Source organism: Leguminivora glycinivorella, chromosome 17, assembly GCF_023078275.1.
Source record: "Leguminivora glycinivorella isolate SPB_JAAS2020 chromosome 17, LegGlyc_1.1, whole genome shotgun sequence".
Taxonomy (NCBI): Eukaryota; Metazoa; Arthropoda; class Insecta; order Lepidoptera; family Tortricidae; genus Leguminivora; species Leguminivora glycinivorella.
The window spans coordinates 16,688,415-16,710,106 of NC_062987.1; the positions used below are offsets into that span (position 1 = coordinate 16,688,415).

The 21,692-nt window shown below is 35.3% G+C and overlaps 1 protein-coding gene across 6 annotated transcripts; it reads right to left on the minus strand.

The window, feature by feature from the left end:
• Window positions 1-1,215: 1,215 nt before the first annotated feature.
• LOC125235304 (nitrate reductase [NADH] 3-like) lies at window positions 1,216-20,705 on the minus strand. 6 transcript variants are annotated; one of them, XM_048141818.1, is made up of 11 exons: window positions 20,486-20,705; window positions 20,240-20,328; window positions 13,421-13,498; window positions 11,870-11,893; window positions 10,831-10,872; window positions 10,674-10,748; window positions 7,352-7,429; window positions 6,109-6,225; window positions 5,629-5,658; window positions 2,039-2,092; window positions 1,216-1,344 (listed from the first exon to the last, which is right to left on the minus strand). In XM_048141818.1, the coding sequence occupies exons 1-11, from the start codon at window positions 20,591-20,593 to the stop codon at window positions 1,263-1,265; spliced, it is 777 nt and encodes a 258-aa protein (XP_047997775.1). In that variant the 5' UTR covers window positions 20,594-20,705; the 3' UTR covers window positions 1,216-1,262. The 6 variants fall into 6 exon arrangements, with proteins under 6 accessions (XP_047997775.1, XP_047997776.1, XP_047997778.1 ...); XM_048141819.1 differs by lacking the exon at window positions 7,352-7,429 and adding an exon at window positions 7,530-7,565; XM_048141821.1 differs by lacking the exons at window positions 7,352-7,429; window positions 10,674-10,748 and adding an exon at window positions 7,530-7,565.
• Window positions 20,706-21,692: the final 987 nt, after the last annotated feature.

Consider the following 21,692-nt stretch of genomic DNA (forward strand, 5'->3'; position numbering starts at 1 on the left):
AACTTAAAGAGTTTAGAAAGTTCAACTTGTTTCTAGGGTGGCAAAGTAATTCGATGAAAATTTTAATTAGTATTTTCTTCGCGATGATACCTGTGGTAAAAATAATTGTTTCGCTTAGAAAGTTTAACCTTCATTAGCTGAAACCCAAGCAAAGCTCAAGATTCCACTTTTCGAACCACTCGCTGAGCTTATGGTTCTATTTCATAATATCTCGCTTTTTAACCAGTAAAAAACAATGATTCTTTAGTTTTGCTCATAGTATCAACAAAAAACTCTTTTAAGCTAAAGCTAGACGCCCAAGAAAAATGGTAATCCATCAATGTGAGTTTGACGTACAGATCGAGTCACAAGAGTCTGCACGAATGGAACGAATGAGTGAATGAAAATATGACTGTGTGTGACAGATTATAGTATTTTATGCAACAGGCGTTTAAAGGTCAAAAAAGACGAGTGGCGTGGGTAACAATTGGAGGCCTACCTACGACCATGCACTTAGTTTCTAATACTTTTCTTGAATAACATTCGTGAATATTTAAAAATATTTTAAGCGGGTTACTCACGTATGTATTAAGTTGATATAGCGTTCGACATGTTTCGGTCCAATTTCGTCGCGCTCTCGACATGTAAAGGCGGGGTCGTTACTCTTGAGAAAGGTCCTCAAAATTGGACCGAAACATGTCGAACGCTATATCGACTTAATACGTGAGTAACCCGCTTAAAATATTTTTAAATATGTATGAGTCTCACGGGAGTTTTATAGTTAAAACTTTCGTGAAATTCACACTTTTTCCTGTATTTTGACGCAAAGGTTTGCACTGTCAGCTGCCCAAAGCCTTCCCGCGCATGTTCGCAGTATCGTTATAACAATGCGTTGCCATGGTTACAGAGCCAAACAATGCGTTTTCAGTTTTTTCGATACTGCGCGCATGCGAGGAAAGCCGGCGGACGCTGGCTTTGGGGAATAGACTGTTATGTAGGGTTTTAAAGCTCTATGCACGACCCTTTAAATGACGAATAACAGTTCGGGTGTAGAAAAACCAACTAAATTATTGCTTTTGACAGTTATTACGACTATAAAGATACAGGTGTCACTCACACAATCAAAGTTTTGTTCATTCCATTCATGCCAGATTTCGTGAATCGACCTGCAGCAATTGGGCTAAACTGAAAGTCTTCTGTGTTTGTGCGTAAGAATGAGTGAATGAAAGAGTTCAATGTGTGAAAGAGACGACACCATGGCGATATAATTGTGCTAGATATGTTTAAGCGTTCTTCTTGACCACCATCGCGCCAACAGCTATAGCGCCGAGTATGAGGGCTGCGAGGGCTAACCACTTCCAATTACTGCAAAAAAAAAATTAATCAATTTTTTTTGCTAGACGCTTTTATCGCTGTGGAACGTCACGCATACACATAGGACATAAATGTAAGATCTAAGGAGACACTTGTGTCGATTTCCGATCATTTAAGCTACAAATATTTCTACTTTGCGATCAACGTACATAATTTATACTAAGTAGGTACAAAATATATAATAGTTATAACTTAATCAATACAATTACAATAGGTATACATATCTACCATGTTTACATTTTTCTTTTTTATCAAATGACAGTTTATATACATATTTATAATCTTATGACATAAATAACAACTCATAATACACATTCTACTATAGGTACAGTCACCGGCAATAACATCGCACAAGAAAAGAGCCGAAAAAATATCTGATACAATCTTATTTTTAGAACCATAAGAACGCGTCAGATATTTATGCACCCTTCTTTTAACCCCAGACGCAAAAGTTTGACGTGTGTCTGTCTGTTTCTGTGTGTGTGTGTGTGTGTGTGTGTCTGTCTGTGGCATCGTGCATCGTGGCTTTCGAACCGATTTAGATTTCGATTTTTTTTTTAATTTTTAAAGCTGAAGCTTTTTATTCGGGAGTGTTCTTAACCATGTCTGATGAAAATCGGCCCACCATATTGGGGTTTCTTTCATATTTTTTATAGAATGTTATTACCGGCGACTGTATATTTACCTTCCACCACCACACTGGTCGCAGGGAAGACCGCGCGGCCGTTTTTTCTCACACCTTGCAAACAAAACTAACTTAAATTGCATTTTCCATTTAAAAAAAAAATCTATTAATTACGAGGTCAACAATACACCTAATATATTTTACAAAGGTTAAAACTATTTACTTATACAACTCGAAACCAATTCTGTCATATTGTCAATATTATTTGATTTTACATTTCAAATAAATTTTCCAATGTCGCACAACAATTGTCGCACTTATATTATACCTACATTTTTTATTAATAATAATATCAAATTTTTAACAATTCTAAACTTCACCGAAACCAAAGAAGATCGAGTATTATAGAGAGTTACTGTCAAAATAAAATGTGTAATCACACTGCATAGACTGCCACCTATCGACACAGGCTTACAACTTTTGAACCTCAGTTTTAACAATTTGGCCCATATTCTTAGCTTGATATGTGTTAAAATGTCAAATATTAAGGTGGCTCGCTTTCCATACAAAAAACATCTACCATTTATTTAGTCACCGCACACTACAACTAAATAAAAATATGCGCATACATCTACTATACATTATCCATCGTCGCAGTATTGAACGAAATACATTGTTTCATACAGAAATCATGGACAAATCCATGTGATTTTTTTATTAATTTTACGAAAATGTGCGTGCCAAATTTTGTGTACAGACACAGAGCCGTCATATTTCGCGCATTTTTAGTTGACATTGTCATCAGTGACACTTGGCACTTGACAAGTAATTATTTAAAGATATTGGTTTACTTAACTCAAGCAGACTCAGAAATAATGACGCATTTTGTCAATAAAGATACATATCGTGTATTTCGACACTGCTAGTGTAAATCGAAATGGCGTCTCGGTCAAACGTATTGACTATGAAGCAGAAGATCTCGAGTTCCATTCCGGAGTCTTTTTTAATCATTTGAACTTTTTTTGGATTTATTAAGTTTTTTTTATATTTTTTAATAGAATAAATATTCTATTAAAAAAGACTCTTACTATATTTCTTTCCTATTTTTTATTTTCATACAAAAATACAATACAATCTTTATTGTGCCTCTGTTGATAAAATAAAATATTACACGTCAGGTCAGGTACATAGGTCATAGTGTGGGCATAGTATTAGTAATGTGCTGACTTCCTTACATTTACTGAGCTAGTTGACCTATGTTATTGTTGTGTGAATGTTTTTCTTCAACAACTAAATAGTTATATATATGAATATGTATGTAGGTATGTGGGTAGCTTTTGCACATTGTAATTTTTCCTCAGTCACCCGTTGAGCTCAGAGACCACGAACGCTGTAGTGTTCGAAACGTCGGGATGAATTGTAAATTCATTATACACGATTTAATCCGTTTTCATAGTTTTTATTTCATGAGTAACTATCGCGGTAACTGAAGACAATATTAACTAAATGGTTACAAATAATAATTATCATCAATATAATCTGGTCCAGGCAGGCAATTATGGTCGCGCGATAAATGATAAAACATTTGGCCGTCCCTATAATCGCACTTACTAATAGTGCGACAGGGACGGCCTGATATTTTATCGTCTATCGCGCGACCATGCTACCCGTGCTGTACTAGCTTTTGCCCGCGGCTTCGCTTGCGTTAGAAAGAGACAAAGTAGCATATGTCACTCTCCATCCCTTCAACTATCTCCACTTAAAAAACATGTCAATCCGTCGCTTCGTTTGGCCGTGAAAGACGGACAAACAAACAAACAAACACACATTATCTTTGGTGAAACAACGAATTCTTCCACTTTAGATTATAGAGTAACCAGCTTTTCCCATTTATAATAAACTAGGTTTTGACCGCGGCTTCGCTCCCGTAAGAAAGAGACAAAAGGTAGCCTATGTCACTCTCCATCCCTTCAACTAAATCCCCGTAAATAATCACGTCAATTCGTCGCTCCGGTTTTGCCGTGAAAGACGGACAAACAAACAGACACACACCCATTCTTATTTGTAATTTTAGTATGGATTTGACATTATTATTTATATTTAAATAATTATATACGTATAGCCTAATTTCGTCGGTAACAGCGTGTTATGTAATGGCGTCGTTGGTGAACAATCGCCTGTCACGCCGTGAAACTGCGTTCGAATCCCGGGATTCTATAAACTTTTTGTATTTTTTTTGGATATAAATTTCGTATTTTTTATTGACCGAGCAAGAATGGAGAGCCGAAGGTATCAATTTAATCTTAGAGAACATATTAATTTTTTTATTGTCATTTTGATTTTCTAATTATTAAGTTGAGATATAAAACACAACTTTTAATACCCTCGCTAAATATAATATATTCTCGAAATTACTCCTTAGATAAAAAAAGTCTACTTGAGTTTTTAAAGCACTACGATACTCAGTTAACTATTGCATTTTCATTTACTAATTTAAGATTTCAAAAGCGATTTGAATACCCTTGCTCCATCGAAAATAAACAATTAGAAAAAAAAATCATTCGAATCGTACTTTAGAAACTAAAATTTACCTATACTTTTTGGATTTTTTAAAATATCAGATTAGGATAATTATGTTAGAAATTCTGAGTTCGACGAACCCAAAAATTATTACCATGTAAGAGAATAGGTTTTTAATCTTTTTTGTGGAAAACGCTCAGTAACTACTGTACGAGTACATATACATTTATGTATAATAATAAAACAAAAAATAGTGTCTCATAGTGTTGTGTTCCTGCCGGTGAGTAAGGCTGCCAGAGCTCAACGAGGGTGCGGGGTGCTGACGACGGGAGGACTTACGGAACTAATTTGTTCCGTCTATTGTCCTTTGAGTCGTCGGCAACGCAAACCCTCCTTTGAACTTGTACACTCCTTTTTGCTGTGCACACACATCAAAGGGGAGTGTACAAGTTTCTAATGGGGCGGCAACGCGCATGCGACACTCTTTGAGTTGCAGGCATCCATAAGTTACGGTGACCGCTTTCCATCAGGCGGACCGTATGCTTGTTTGCCACCGACGTAGTATTAAAAAAAAAATTAAGAGAAACAGTCCTGGATTCGAACCCAGTACTTCCATGCAAATCATGCGATAACACGTATTTACCGCAAGGCTATTTAAACAAGCTGTCGCCGCGTGAAATTATCGACTAGAAGGAATACAAAAAGTACAAAAACACTGTTTGTATGTGTGAGTGGTACTTAAAAATAGTGTTAAATAGTAAATTTATCTACATTAAGGGGATTAACGTTACAATGAGAAGTTGAATGTATGTTGTAATACGTCAATTTTAATATTAAATGTTCGCGAAGCATAATTGAAAGTATATAAATGCCTGTACGACTCCACAAAAAAAATAAGACCGGTAATTTGCAGATTAACGCCATCTAACGCAGCCTGAGCTTCGGGTAACCTAGGCGAGCCACCTTAATATCAGCGCCAACTAGCCGAGCGTTCCCAAAGGTGTAACGCCATCTAGGCCACCGTACCTTTTTCTCTAGGGCTTTGAGGTACGTTTTTTTCTTAGACTTTATCCGTCTATACGGAGTTACATATGTCTTTGACCGAAACAATCCTAAGGGTAGGTACATACCCTTTTTTGGCCTTCTTATGAACAGCTGGGCTAAAAAACAATAATTAATTAATGTTAATATCACTAAGAAAAACAGGTTTTTAATAATAACTTATTGCACAAGCTTTTATCGCCGACTACCTTTCTTTCAACAGTCGTCTACTGCTCTCCGAGACGTTTCTAAAAACCCCTTACTCAATGGGGATACGACGTTTCATGACAGAGTTCCTAAAACCACCTTTCAGCTCCATGCATACCATAATATTGCATTGTCACGTGATTTACATATGTATGCAAAATTTCAGCTCAATCGGAAACCGGGAAGTGGGTCAAATTTAGCTTTTACGTTTTGACGCACACTAACATACTAACAAGGCAAGTTGAATAAAAGCTTGTAAAAATATCATTCTCATGAGCACATCTAGCACAAGTTTCCGACTTGCCTGGGCAAGTAGCAGGCGGAGGCATGGCAAAATAAAAAATAAAAATATTTAAAAAAACCTGTGTGGGCAGTCAGCAACAATTTTCCCGGCGGCAGACGTCGACGTTGGCGTTTCATCGCATTTGTCCGGTGGTACCACGAAGCGAGTGCCTCTAGAACTCTTGGCCGTGAGAGGGCTGCCCGAACATGTTATAGTTATAATATGTAGATACAGAAAACATTATTACATTATTGTGACAATGACACTTGACAATGACAATTCTGTGCCTATTTGTGGGTTGATAAGTAACATTGTTTAACAACTTCCCAGCGTCGATATTTCCATGTTGAACCAGGATGATCGGCGAAGTGTCACTGTCGGGCGACAATTGTCACTCTAGGTATTGTAAAATAGGCCTCAGGTCGATTCACGAAAGCTGGCACGAATGGAATGAACGAAACTTATTGTGTGAGTGTCACCTGCATCAGTGTACAGGCATTCCATTCGTTCTATTCTTGGCAGCTCATGTGAATTTGGGCCATTTTTTTTTCAAAGTTGTCCACCCCACTTTTTTTGTAACGTGGGTATTTTTTACGCGATTCATACTCAGAATCGAGAGCTCTTTCGATCCTGATAGGCGAAAAAAAATGTCCCATAAATTTTTTCGAACCTTCCATTCCGTTACCGCCATACAAAATCTATGAAAAAATGGTAACGGAATGGGAAAAAACCTTGGAACACTTTTTTTCTCCTATTAGGATTGAAAGACCTCGCGATTCTGAGTGGAAAACACATAAAAATTTCCAAATCCAAAAAAAAGTGGGGCGGACAACCTTGAAATGCCATTGCTTGCCATTTTTTGTCTGGTAGCGAATGTGATAAGGGTCAATGCTTAAAGAACGAATCAACTTTTTGATCAACACAAATTTACCCTAAACATTTTTTACTTCGCGTATAAAATTTCACCGTAAAAGAACAGGTTTTAACAGCTATACTTAGTTTACATTTTCAATTGTTAAAAATATGAATCCATACTAATATTATAAATGGGAAACACAGAAAGTGTGTGTGTCTGTTTGTTTGTCCGTCTTTCACGGCAAAACGGAGCGACGAATTGGCCTGATTTTTTAACCGGAGATAGTTGAAAGGATGGAAAGTGACATTTTTTTTTTTTTTTTTATGGGATAGGAGGCAAACGAGCAGACAGGTCGCCTGATGGTAAGCGATCACCACATAGGCTACATTTTGTCTTTTTCTAACGCGAGCGAAGCCGCGGGCAAAAGCTAGTATTTTATAACTGAATAAATAGGTAATTGAAGTACCTTGTGTTGTCCGGAGCATCGAAAGTCCGCCAATTTTTCGCAATTTTTTTCGTAATAGGTGGCTTAAGTGCCTGACAACTAAGACAAATAATTAATTTACTAAGTGTAACATTCACATTAATTAGTAACTTGTAATTGTAATTATTGTAACTTAGTAAAACATGTAAAAATGTCTTACCTTGCTACAGAGTTACAATCTGAACATGAATTTTTTCTGCGGAGAAAAAATATTGATATTAATTTTCAATAGAATCAGAAATATGCTTCATTCAGTATTTCGTCACTACTTATAATAAAAAATCTCGTATCTCACGCTGCTCCTCAAAGTTAAAACGCAGTAAGTCTATATGCATTTCATACATACTTACTACAATTTTCTTTTCATTGACAGACGTAGATACAATTTTTTTTTAAAAGTAGTGACGAATTTTTTATTAACCGTTTACGTTATTACATAAACGTAATCTGTAATCTCAGCTACTATATCATACCTATAAAGTTAATTCTACCTTGTTCAAGATGTATGTCTTGTTTACTATATTATTATCAAGGGAAGTAGCAATAGCAAATGAGCTGATACTTTAAAAAGGTTCCCCCTATTTGGCATAACTTTAATCGTCCTAAACGATTTTCGCATAACAGACTTCGCATAATCAATTTTCGCCGAATGTTAATTTGGCAAAAAACTTATTTGTCATAATCTAAAATAATACGAATATTGCTTTGTCGAAAATAAGTTCGCATAATTCTGTTTACGCCGATTGTTTTTATGAACAAAATTACTTCGCATAATTGTATTTGGCATATTTCTTAAAATCAGAATATCCACCCATACTAAATGCTGTCAAGAGATTCGGTTAGGTTAGAACTGTCAACTACGACCTCTAGAAATACAACATTTTGTCAAGAATTTCGGTTAGGTTAGGTTAGAACTGCAACATTAATATAGTAGATTACGTATAGGTAATAAAATAGATCAAGAGCCCAGGCCCGCCAGACCTTCCTCAAATTCTCAAGGATGAAACTTTGGGACAATGTAGAGTTCACATCGGCGTTTAATGTGTGCATATTTTCTAGTTCGGCCCATCGGCCAATTTTTTGCTATCAAGTGATGAAGGTGAAAAAAAAAGTGCTTACTTTCCTTAAATTCTCAAGGCTGATTTTTATATATGTGTTAGAGCACGTTGTTAGAAATTGGTTATCATCAATGCCAGACCGTTTCCGCCGGCCATAACTTTTACCAGACGCGACAAAGTTGGCAAAAAACGACTCTAACTTACCTCATTTTCTCAAGCCTGATTTTGATATAAGTATGATACGCAGGGACCTATAACTAGACCGTTTGTAAGCAGCCAGACCAATCGGGTGGACCCAACTATCCGCCAGACCGACTTAAAGTTTCGATATGAGCATTAGTAGAATTGAAATATTCCGGGTCTATAAAACCTAAAAACTTGAATTTTCTACATTAAGCTACGTGTATATTGTATACCTACTTGACGTAATAAGCGACTTTCAAAAACTTTACTTCTAAGGAAATAAAAAAATGAAAGTTTATATGTGGTGCAAGATTAATTTTAAGCTATGAATTTTATTTACACTGCGTAAGTACATGTGTATTATATTATAAATATAACTTTTACCAGACGCGACAAAGTTGGCAAAAAACGACTCTAACTTACCTCATTTTCTCAAGCCTGATTTTGATATATGATACGCAGGGACCTGTAACTAGACCGTTTGTAAGCAGCCAGACCAATCGGATGGACCCAACCATCCGCCAGACCGACTTAAAGTTTCGATATGAGCATTAGTAGAATTGAAATATTCCGGGTCTATAAAAGCTAAAAACTTGAATTTTCTACATTAAGCTACGTGTATATTGTATACTTGACGTAATAAGCGACTTTCAAAAATTTTACTTCTAAGGAAATAAAAAAATGAAAGTTTATATGTGGTGCAAGATTAATTTTAAGCTATGAATTTTATTTACACTGCGTAAGTACATGAGTATTTTATTATAAATATAACTTTTACCAGACGCGACAAAGTTAGCAAAAAACGACTCTAACTTACCTCATTTTCTCAAGCCTGATTTTGGTATATGATACGCAGGGACCTGTAACCAGACCGTTTGTAAGCAGCCAGACCAATCGGATGGACCCAACCATCCGCCAGACCGACTTAAAGTTTCGATATGAGCATTAGTAGAATTGAAATATTCTGGGTCTATAAAAGCTAAAAACTTGAATTTTCTACATTAAGCTACATGTATATTGTATGCTTGACGTAATAAGCGTATCATATACCAAAATCAGGCTTGAGAAAATGAGGTAAGTTAGAGTCGTTTTTTGCCAACTTTGTCGCGTCTGGTAAAAGTTATATTTATAATAAAATACAGATGTACTTACGCAGTGTAAATAAAATTCATAGCTTAAAATTAATCTTGCACCACATATAAACTTTCATTTTTTTATTTCCTTAGAAGTAAAACTTTTGAAAGTCGCTTATTACGTCAAGTATACAATATACACGTAGCTTAATGTAGAAAATTCAAGTTTTTAGCTTTTATAGACCCGGAATATTTCAATTCTACTAATGCTCATATCGAAACTTTAAGTCGGTCTGGCGGATGGTTGGGTCCATCCGATTGGTCTGGCTGCTTACAAACGGTCTAATTACAGGTCCCTGCGTATCATATATCAAAATCAGGCTTGAGAAAATGAGGTAAGTTAGAGTCGTTTTTTGCCAACTTTGTCGCGTCTGGTAAAAGTTATGGCCGGCGGAAACGGTCTGGCATTGATGATAACCAATTTCTAACAACGTGTTCTAACACATATATAAAAATCAGCCTTGAGAATTTAAGGAAAGTAAGCACTTTTTTTTTCACCTTCATCACTTGATAGCAAAAAATTGGCCGATGGGCCGAACTAGAAAATATGCACACATTAACCGCCGATATGAACTCTACATTGTCCCAAAGTTTCATCCTTGAGAATTTGAGGAAGGTCTGGCGGGCCTGGGCTCTGGGTCTAAAAATTCTGTGTGGTAAATTTCGACTAAACCATATTATGCTGAAATAATTTATACATAAAAACCATTCGACGAATAACCTTTATGTATTAAATATACTCGGACAAGCAAAAATATGCCTAGACAAATTATGCGTAACTATACTATGCCTTAACAGATTATGCGATAGGTGAATTATGCCAATATAGATTATGCCAAAAAGAATTCTTCATTGTAAAATTATGCCAAAACAAGGGGAACCGTTTAAAAAATACCGAAAATGGCCTTAAAAACCTTCAATAATACAGACCTAGAAGGCTCACTGTTTTTTGCCTTGCGATCTTTCTTGGCCATCTCTTTCTCTTTCTTATGTTCGATCATGCAACTAAAAAAAATAAAAGAAAACTAAGTATTTCTAAAGTCCTTACTTTACAAAGTAATAAAATAATTATAAAATAATATGATACCTGTTGCTCGAAGTGCAATCTTTAGCACATGTTTTACTGTTTCTGTGGAATATCGATAATATTTTAGAACATTAATATAATACACTAAATTAAGAGTTTTAAAGTCGATAAATACAAAACTACGATTACTATTCATGACTAATTTCTCTACTTTAAATTAATAATATATAACTATACATCTAAATTAAACAAACACATGGATAAGTAAAATTCGCCCGAGCTTACTGCGGACTCCTAAATATGAATCATTTTTATTGACATTATTAAAATGAAAAAATGAAAATAAAAATATCTTTATTTAAACATATGCATATACAATTTGCTGGGACTTCTCTTTAGGCTTACAGCGCCTGTGTTGAGACGACCCGCTCATCCAACGCCTGATTACGAAAGTAGTACAGCATGTTATTGCTGCCGAAATTTCACATATTTTTTTTACAATTTCATCATTATATTATAATGATAAGATATGCTATAACACTGATGTCAAATAAACATGGACTATGTAGATACAAATGTAGATTCACACTAATATTATAAATGGGAAAGTGTGTGTTTGTTTGGTTTTCTGCCTTTCACGGCAAAACAGAGCGACGAGTGATTTTTTAAGTGGAGATAGTCGAAGGAATAGAGTGACATAGGCTACTTTTTGTCTCTTTCTAACGCGAGCGAAGCCGCGGGCAAAAGCTAGTAGTATACACCGTGAAATTAAATCGGAAATCAGGAACCAACTTATAATAACAGTCATGTCTCGTGACATCCATACTAATATTATAAATGGGAAAGTGTGTGTGTCTGTTTGTTTGTCCGTCTTTCACGGTAAAACGGAGCGACAAATTGACGTGATTTTTTAAGTGGAGATAGTTGAAGGGACGGAGAGTGACATAGGCTACTTTTTGTCTCTTTCTAACGCGAGAGAAGCCGCGGGCTAAAGCTAGTATAATATAAGAGTTCTTCTAATTGTAACAATATCTATACAGTCTAGTAGCTATTTGGCAAAATAAGTATGTAGTAGGTATAAATAAAAACAAAAAAAAACCTTGGGCAGCGTGGTCGTTTACAACTGAAAATAAAATTAGACAATGCTTTAAGGATTGTAGATATTTTAAAAATAGATAGGACTTACAACTAGAGTAATTCTAACTTATAGGTATATTCTGAAAGAATACACCTTTACAAATATATCACGAAAAAAACTAGTAACACGCAATGCATAACTAAAATTATTTATTTAAAGTCACACACAGGTCGAACGCGATTAATTAACATTATTTTTACCTTTTTTCCCAACGTTTCGGCCAGGTTGCACTGGCCGTGGTCGCGGAGTCTTCTTCGTCGTCTTCAATAATGTTAATTAATCGCGTTCGACCTGTGTGTGACTTTAAATATGTGTACAAAGCGCGAGAACTTAAAGTGTTAAAATTATTTAGTTAAATCTTAGCACTAAAATAAGGTGAGAAATTTAAAGTTTGTATGGGAACAAAACCTTCGTCCCTACATTTTCAATCAATTTTTAATTGATTTGACTCATTTTTATTCCACTAACGTCTTTTTAGAAAGACGCACGCTTTATGAAGACAAGGCCGGAGAGCCCTACATTTTTCATGTCACAATAAGGGTGACATTTTCATTTGTGAAAAAACCCTTTTTTTAGGGTTCCGTAGCCAAAATGGCAAAAACGGAACCCTTATAGTTTCGTCATGTCCGTCTGTCCGTCTGTCCGTCTGTCCGTCTGTCACAGCCGATTTACTCGGAAACTATAAGTACTACAGTGATGAAATTTGATGGGAATATGTGTTGTATGAACCGCTACAAAATTATGACACTAAATAGTAAAAAAAAGAATTGGGGGTGGGGCCCCCCATACATGTAACTGAGGGATGAAAATTTTTTTTTCGATGTACATACCCGTGTGGGGTATCAATGGAAAGGTCTTTTAAAATGATATAAAGTTTTCTAAAAAACATTTTTCTTAAAGTGAACGGTTTTTGAGATATCAGCTCTCAAAGTCGTAAAAAGTATGTCCCCCCCCCCTATTTTTATAACTACGGGGTATAAAATTCTAAAAAAAAATAGAGGTGATGCATGCTAATTAACTCTTTCAACGATTTTTGGTTTGATCAAAGTATCTCTTATAGTTTTTGAGATAGGTTGATTTAACTGTAATTTTTATTTGCTGCTACGGAACCCTTTGTGCGCGAGCCCGACTCGTTTCAATAAAGATTTAAAAAAAAAAAAAAAAAAATTTTACACCTTTTTTAGTTCCAAGATACTGATGTGCCGACGGTTTCCAAAATTCTGAAAATTTCACACTTGAAAACTTCGGAAACTTTCCATACTTTGTATGGAACTTTCCATTTCATAAATTTAAATTCCCTATATTTTTCGTGAAAGTTTCGTGAATTTTTCAAAAAATTTAAGATTTTTTGGAAAGTTTCCGTAACTTGCACATCATTATTCCAACACTTGGTTGACAGTTTATAAGTTGATCGCAAAATAGAAGGCATAAGAACCTCGAGATTTTGCCTGAAGAGATAGTTCGAAAGTTCAAATAATATCCTAAAATAATTGAAAAATCTGAATGACTTACCAAGCTTGTACAGGAACAGGTTGCTTAGCTTTTTCGTCATCTGGCAGGGATCCAATTTTATACTGCTTCAAGAGTTCTCTGAAACATTATTGGTATTATGTTACCATGGAATAAACACATGCGCCTTTAATATGCATGGCACTATCCCTTTCCAGTTAATTTATCAAAATAGTACATTACGATACAAGTACGAAAAAAGGAAGTTCGAAACGAATGGCGATAAATTAAAACACGACCGAAGGGAGTGTTTTAAATCGACACGAGTTACGAACGAGTTACGAATTTTGACGACCGGTCTGGCGCAGTCGGTAGTGACTCTGCCTGCTACGCCGCGGTCACGGGTTCGAATCCCGGTAAGGGCATTTAATTGTGTGATGAGCACAGATATTTGTTCCTGAGTCATGGATGTTTTCTATGTATATAAGTATTTATATATTATATATATAGTGTCTGAGTACCCACAACACAAGCCTTCTTGAGCTTACCGTGGGCCTCAGTCAATCTGTGCAAGAATGTCCTATAATATTTATTTATTTATTTTATTTCTGTTAGCCCCGTGCTAGTCCCTTAATTTATCGCCACTCGTTTCGAACTTCCTTTTTTTGCACTTGTATCGTAATGTACTATTTTTTTTTTACAAATAGCTATCTTTTTTTGACACAGCAGCAGCTCAATACAATTCTACCTACCTAATTAAGAGCGCTATGACAAAAAAAGGCGATATATTGTAAAATGCACAATATTTATCGACAAAATTGTACACTTTACTCATACTAAAAGACAGTGAAAGTACTTGTTTCAGTTAGAACATCTTATTAACTGTCGGTTAATTAAAAAACATATGGAAAAAAAAAGCTTTTTCAATTAGTAATGATTGTTTTCCTGATGCTCGTTTAGGAAAAACCGCGTGAAGCACAGAATTCGGAGCTCTTATTATCTACAATTTGATAAGCTCACTCTCATAAATGAGGTAAATTTAAGTTCCAAATATCTTGTACTTAAGGCCCATTAAACAATATTTATCATTTAATCCTTTGAAATTGAGAAATTGAAAGTAAAACGAACTCAATTTTGTCTTGAAAATACATTGAAACAAGTGATCATTTCTCCGAAAATCTACATGTTATCGAAGTTATTTTAGTATATAAATAATCTGTACAATCTGCTTAAATTGCTGTTATCCATTTGTCGTTATAATATTATATAATGATTTTTTGCCAATTTTTTGAAAACTAGCCTTCCTGTCGCTATTTGACCGGCGACGGACGCCTGCGATTTCAGTGCCGCGCCGGAGCTCGTAAAGGTGAGACGTATGTCACTTCGCTCTCCGAGTTTTGATCGCAAACGTCGAGAATATTTATCGTTGTGTGGGTCGGACGCCTTGTTTATACACGGGCTATCCTCGCATTGTGTGTGTGTAAACAGCGACCAACGAATTTGATCCTAGATCCGTAAATATTTGCTTTTGTAATATTTTGTTATGTTTGAATGTTAAAGTATTACAACGTTATGATGATAAATATGTAAAAATACAATACGGTCAAGATGATAAGACACATCAAGATGGTACTCGGGATCTGATGATGGAGCCAGAAGGTGGTCACCAGTACCAGTGAACCATGTAAGTAAACGACTTCGTGTTTAGGCTCGTTGGGTTCGTCTCAACAAGACCTTTGACAAGAGGTGGTACTCAGGGTCTGATGATGGAGCCAGATGGTGGTCACCAGTACCAATGAACCATATAACTAAACTCAGAGATGGGGAAATCGTAATCGATTCCGGATTACACGATTACTTGATTTTACTTTGTAATCCACTACTGGGTGTCAGATTACTTGTAATGTAATCAAGTGAAACGGTAAATTACCATTACATGTAAAGGAATCACTAATCATCTATACAATAATTACTATTACCAATAATTCGGAATCATAGTCGATTCAAAATAACTGAAATTATTGACTTGATTACTTTCAGATTACAAATATGTAGTACCTCAGATTGCTGACTGTCACTTTGACACAAAAGTCATCATGGGTGTCGTAAAATAGGTTTTAGGGGGTGCTGATTCCAAAATTAATGACCAATGTGGAATCTGACATTGCTGACTGTCACTTTGACACAAAAGTCGTCATGGGTGTCGTAAAATAGGTTTTAGGGGGTGCTGATTCCAAAATTAATAACCAATGTTCAATCTGACGTTGCTGACTGTCACTCTGACACAAAAGTCGTCATGGGTGTCGTAAAATAGGTTTTAGGGGTGCTGATTCCAAAATTAATGACCAATTTGAAATCTGACATTGCTGACTGTCACTTTGACACAAAAGTCGTCATGGGTGTCGTAAAATAGGTTTTAGGGGTGCTGATTCCAAAATTAATGACCAATGTTCAATCTGATATTGCTGACTGTCACTCTGACACAAAAGTCGTCATGGGTGTCGTAAAATAGGTTTTAGGGGTGCTGATTCCAAAATTAATGACCAATTTGGAATCTGACATTGCTGATTGTCACTTTGACACAAAAGTCGTCATGGGTGTCGTAAAATAGGTTTTAGGGGTGCTGATTCCAAAATTAATGACCAATGTGGAATCTGACATTGCTGACTGTCACTTTGACACAAAAGTCGTCATGGGTGTCGTAAAATAGGTTTTAGGGGGTGCTGATTCCAAAATTAATGACCAATGTTCAATCTGACGTTGCTGACTGTCACTCTGACACAAAAGTCGTCATGGGTGTCGTAAAATAGGTTTTAGGGTGCTGATTCCAAAATTAATGACCAATTTGGAATCTGACATTGCTGACTGTCACTTTGACACAAAAGTCGTCATGGGTGTCGTCAAATAGGTATCCGAGGGTGTTTGAAAACTAATGACCAATTTGGAATCTGACACTGTTGACTGTCACTTTGACACAAAAGTGATCATGGGTGTCTTCAAATAGGTTTTCATGGGTACTGATCTCAATATTAATGATCAATTTGGAATCTGATATTGCTGACTGTCACTTTGACATAAAAGTCGCGACGCGAAGTGACGACACCCATGACGACTTTTGTGTCAAAGTGACAGTCAGCAATGTCAGATTCCAAATTGGTCATTAATTTTGGAATCAGCACCCCCTAAAACCTATTTTACGACACCCATGACGACTTTTGTGTCAAAGTGACAGTCAGCAATGTTAGATTCCACATTGGTCATTATTTTTGGAATCAGCACTCCCTAAAACCTATTTTACGACACCCATGATGACTTTTGTGTCAAAGTGGCAGTCGGCAATGTTAGATTCCATATTGGTCATTAATTTTGGAATCAGCACCCCCTAAAACCTATTTTACGACACCCATGACGACTTTTGTGTCAAAGTGACAGTCAGCAATGTCAGATTCCACATTGTTCATTAATTTTGAAACCAGCACCCCCGCAAACCTATTTGACGACACCCATGACGACTTTTGTGTCAAAGTGACAGTCAGCAATGTCAGATTTCACATTGGTCATTAATTTTGGAATCAGCACCCCTAAAACCTATTTTATGACACCCATGACGACTTTTGTGTCAAAGTGACAGTCAGCAATGTCAGATTCCAAATCGGTCATTAATTTTTAAATCAGCACACCCGAAAACCTATACTCGTGGTATATGCACTTGAAATGTGAAAGTGAAAATGCTGGAATGACATGTAAACCAAAAACAATTTGAGTGACATATAGAAGTAAAGTAATAAGCCTGGAATCGAAGTAAAGTGGAATTCAGATTACTTAAGTACTTGATTACCGAGGAATCCATATTACAGGAATCTATATTATACCGATTCCAAAGGAATGGATTACAGAGGTAATCATAATACAGCATTACAGTAATTTTCATATAACAAAAGCAAATATTTGGGATGGGATCTACTTTTATAATTAATTTTTTAAATAAATTTTAACATAATTGATATTATTTTGCGCTACATTCTAGTATTTTCGTACAAAATAATGTTTATTAGAAATCAAAAGTTTATATCGAGATAGTAGATTGTGGTTGTTATCAAAATTCCATAGAAAGGATCAAGATTGTTTTGTCCATTATTGTAGTGCGAGCGAGTGATAAGACGTGCTAGAAAGGGTCGGCATATTGGGCTCGCGCGGCGGGTAAAATACCTAATTTCGCCCGACGCCGAAATGTTATAACGCTCTTAAGTTGCAATTAGTCACAGAGTTCCATAGCCACCTCCTGTTTATGGAGACAGAGATCAGTTCAGCTTGATTTTACCATAATATTGCATTGTCAAACTAACATGTGCCTGTGCTTTTTTTATGTAATGTATATAAACTATAAATATGGTTAAAATATTTTTAATAATATACCAATATAGTTTATGATTATTGAAGTTGCTATAAATTATTTTTCCCCTCACTAGCTCGGAAACACGTGTTTTGTCCTTTAATACCAGCGGGTAAAAACGCATTTTATCCACTAGTGGGTAAAGTAATTTGACCTTGAATAAAGTCAAATTAACTGCTTTAAAGTTGATAAAAGTAGGTGAATCTAGTAATAAAGATGATTTACCACCTGTGGAACTACTGGAAGCAGTGATAAATGCATTTTTTGCGTTGTAGTTTCCTCGCTATAGTGAGGGGAAAAGTTTTGTGTTACACTCGGGTGCAAATGTATTTTACTTCTCGTGTGTTAAAAACCTCGCAAGTTCAGGATTCTATTCTCGAACCACTCGCTTCGCTCGTGGTTCAACTATAGAATCCTTTCACTTGCTCGTTTTTCAATTCCACACTCGGCGTTAAAATATAACTTTGCCCCCTTGTATAACAAATAACTATTTTTACCTGAAAACTGCTATACTATGGTAATTTTGTAATCTGATGAATCTGCATCTTCCTTACATTTTGGCTGTTTTCTATTATTAAATGTTTTGCTACATAATTGCTACATGAGAATTTTTAACAAATAATAATTGAGTTTACAAATAATTTTACCCAAAACCAACACTAATTTGACAGTGCTGTTTTGACAGAGCCTTTGACAGAATAATTAACATACTAAAAAAGCTGAATTGTGCCAAAAAAGGTACAGTCTGTATAGCTAACTTTGTGAGAACAACAAAGTAAAAGGTGGTGGCGCTAGTGGTAGCGGACACTATTCTTAATAAGTAATCTTAACAATAATGTAATTGTAATCTCAAGAAAAAAAAATTGAAGGCCAAGAAAAACAGACTGACAGGGCCGATATATAAATTTTATAAAAAAAATTTAAAAAAAGAAAAAAAAAGTAAAAGTATAATGAAACAAGCCTCGTTGCATAAATTTTGCAATAAATAAAAAATATATCTTTAGACCTGTATGACTTACACTCTTTACTAAATTAAGTGCACTTGGAATACTTTCCAGTATAAAATAACATCTCTCATTGTCAAAGTCATGTAAAGATCTGTTTAAAATTAATACTATTTTCTCCACATAATATTATTTTCAGTACAGATGTTGTTTTTTTTACGCACTAGTGCGAGAAGTGGTTCATTATATGCCAGGTCGAAACTTCGAAGGGCCATCTGTACTGAAAAACGTCGTACGATACACGTGCGAAAAGGAAATTCGTAACTCGTGTCGATTTAAAACACTCCCTTCGGTCGTGTTTTAATTTATCACCACTCGTTTCGAACTTCCTTTTTTACGCACTTGTATCGTAATGTACTATTTCTCCGCCATCAAGCAGCATACTCTATAACACCATGTGCTAATGCAGTGCTGGGCAAACTTTTTTCATTGGGGACAACATAAATGTAGGAATTTTGAAGCAGGCCAGATTTACACCAAAAATGCATTTTTACTACAGTAGTGTCCAAGCTGGCCATATCACATACTATTTTGAAGAGCTGGCGGCAGACCAGATACAATCTCTTCAGGGCCATATCCGGCCCGTAGGCCGTAGTTTGCCCACCACTAGACTGTGCTAACACATAATGTGCTAATCACAACGCATTGTTATTTTACCATTACAAACAATATTTGCTACATACTGGGCAACCCTACAATCTACAACATTACATTAAAATCCAAGTTCAGCGATAAATGTTTTAATATCATAACTAGAAAAATTCACACCTCCAGCAGATAGCAATCTGTGACTTTTGGAACACAGGGCCAATAGCTTTGACCAACTAAATCTTTCCTCTGTCACTCGTTGACCATGAACCATAGATGTCATATATACCATAGATCAAGCAAATAACAAACATAAACATAAACATAATTTTTATTGAAAACAAGTATTGCATATTTACATTACATCATCATTACATGGAAATGTATCTACTTAGTGTGTCAAATGAACTCAGTGAAATCCACTGAGTTGTCCGTTTTTGATCGCAGCTTGCAGCTTTCGGGCGTAAATTTTTGTAAGTTGAAGTCAATATAAACATTAAAAATGCCTCGTTACGTGATATTTAATTGATACAACACAAAAATGATGAACACTCAAGGGCCTGAGACATATTTAAAAACACAGGCAAGTAACAACTTCAGTACAAAATCTGACACGCTCAGCCGCCATACAAATAGATGAACTTGTTTCTTCTACGTAAATCTAATTCTGTGCCATGAACACTGTAAAGTGTTTGAAACATTGGGATGTAGGGATTGTAAATTCATTATACGCAATACAATCCGTTCCCATACTTTTATATCATTTGGTGGTGTGGATTTTTCCATTTCTCCTTTAATTTAAAAAGTTAATAGTATCCTTGATAAAAAAATAAGTACAGCTGTGGAAAGTATACATGTTCTTCCACTAACCAGACAGAAACGAAATAAAATTAATACCTTGCATCTTCACTGTGGCCTACATCTTCAAAAGCTTGAGTGGCATCAGACCCGGCAGCATCTAGAAGGGTGTCCTCACCTCCAGGGTGCTAAAATAAAACACATAGCTCAATAATGTTCATGTTAAGATAAATAAAACTGACTTTAGAAGTTTACAAACATGTGAAGTGTATCAAGAACTTTATGAAGATTTAATCTAACTTAATAGTTACGTCATCATAGAACAGTAAACAGTTAAACAATTACCTCTTCTAAAAATTTGGTTACATCGTACACATCATCGTGTATTATCAACCAAAGGTTTCTCCTGCTCCTGTTTTTCTTAACTTCGGCTCTGGTTATAACTTTTGTCATTGTTACTAATTTAAAAACTGTATATTTTCATTCAATTTAACTGAAGACACGTGAAATTTTATGTTTTTTGTAACAAATTGGTCTGATTACCACTCAGCTGGTAACTGTCAGACTGTCACGGTAACTGTCAATGATAAAGTGAGCGTTTAGATTGTGCAATAATTAATTTGCTTTCAAGTACGTGCAATAACAAATTACAAAATAAAATATTGAAATAATCGACATTTTAAAAAGTAACGTAATTTAAAATACATATGAAAAATGGTTCTGAAATAAGAAGTTTAAGTCGTAAGTTATTCCTTTTTGGAATAAACCAAATTTAATAGCTTTTTATTTATGATTTTGTAACGTTCCCTGTTTGAAAGTGTCAGTGTCACGTCACTGTCACTGTCAAGTTAATGTCAACGTCATGCTTGATCTTGATTGTGGTCATTGTGGTTGGTCTTGAATCTTATTTTATTAATTGTATGAAAATTAATTAATAAAAAACAGTTTGGACAGCCCTACATCATATCTTTAAGTGTTTAAAATCAACTATATCTTTCTTTTCCTAGCAAAATAACAATTACATTAGATTAATTTCGTTTTCGTGACCCCATTGTGTGAACCTACAACCTATTTATCAAAAAAAGTTTCATGGAAATTAGACAACATCCCGTAATACTTTTCGTCCATATCTTGCAAAAGTAGTTTTAAATGGCTGTTGAACGTGATTTTAACGACGTGTTAGAAGACATTTTTGTGCACGAGGCAACTTCACATAAGAATAGTTTTGAAGAAGGATTCAAAGCTGGTAAGGAGGCGGGGAACCCTGAAGGATACCACTTGGGCTACCACAGAGGTGCTGAATTAGGGAGAGAATTAGGTAAGTAGTTTTTTTATGACATTGACTTGGGCAGTAGGCCATACTTTGCTAACCTACAGACCCTACAGTTAGTAAAAAATGGGTACTTACAAGAAAATTTCATTAAATCCTATTGACTGCAAGTTATCTATTTAAGTATGATTTTAAGTATCTTTTATCTTATACTTTTAAACGAGCAATTCTTGTATATTTATTTATTTATTTATTTATATATATATTTATTTACACTGACGA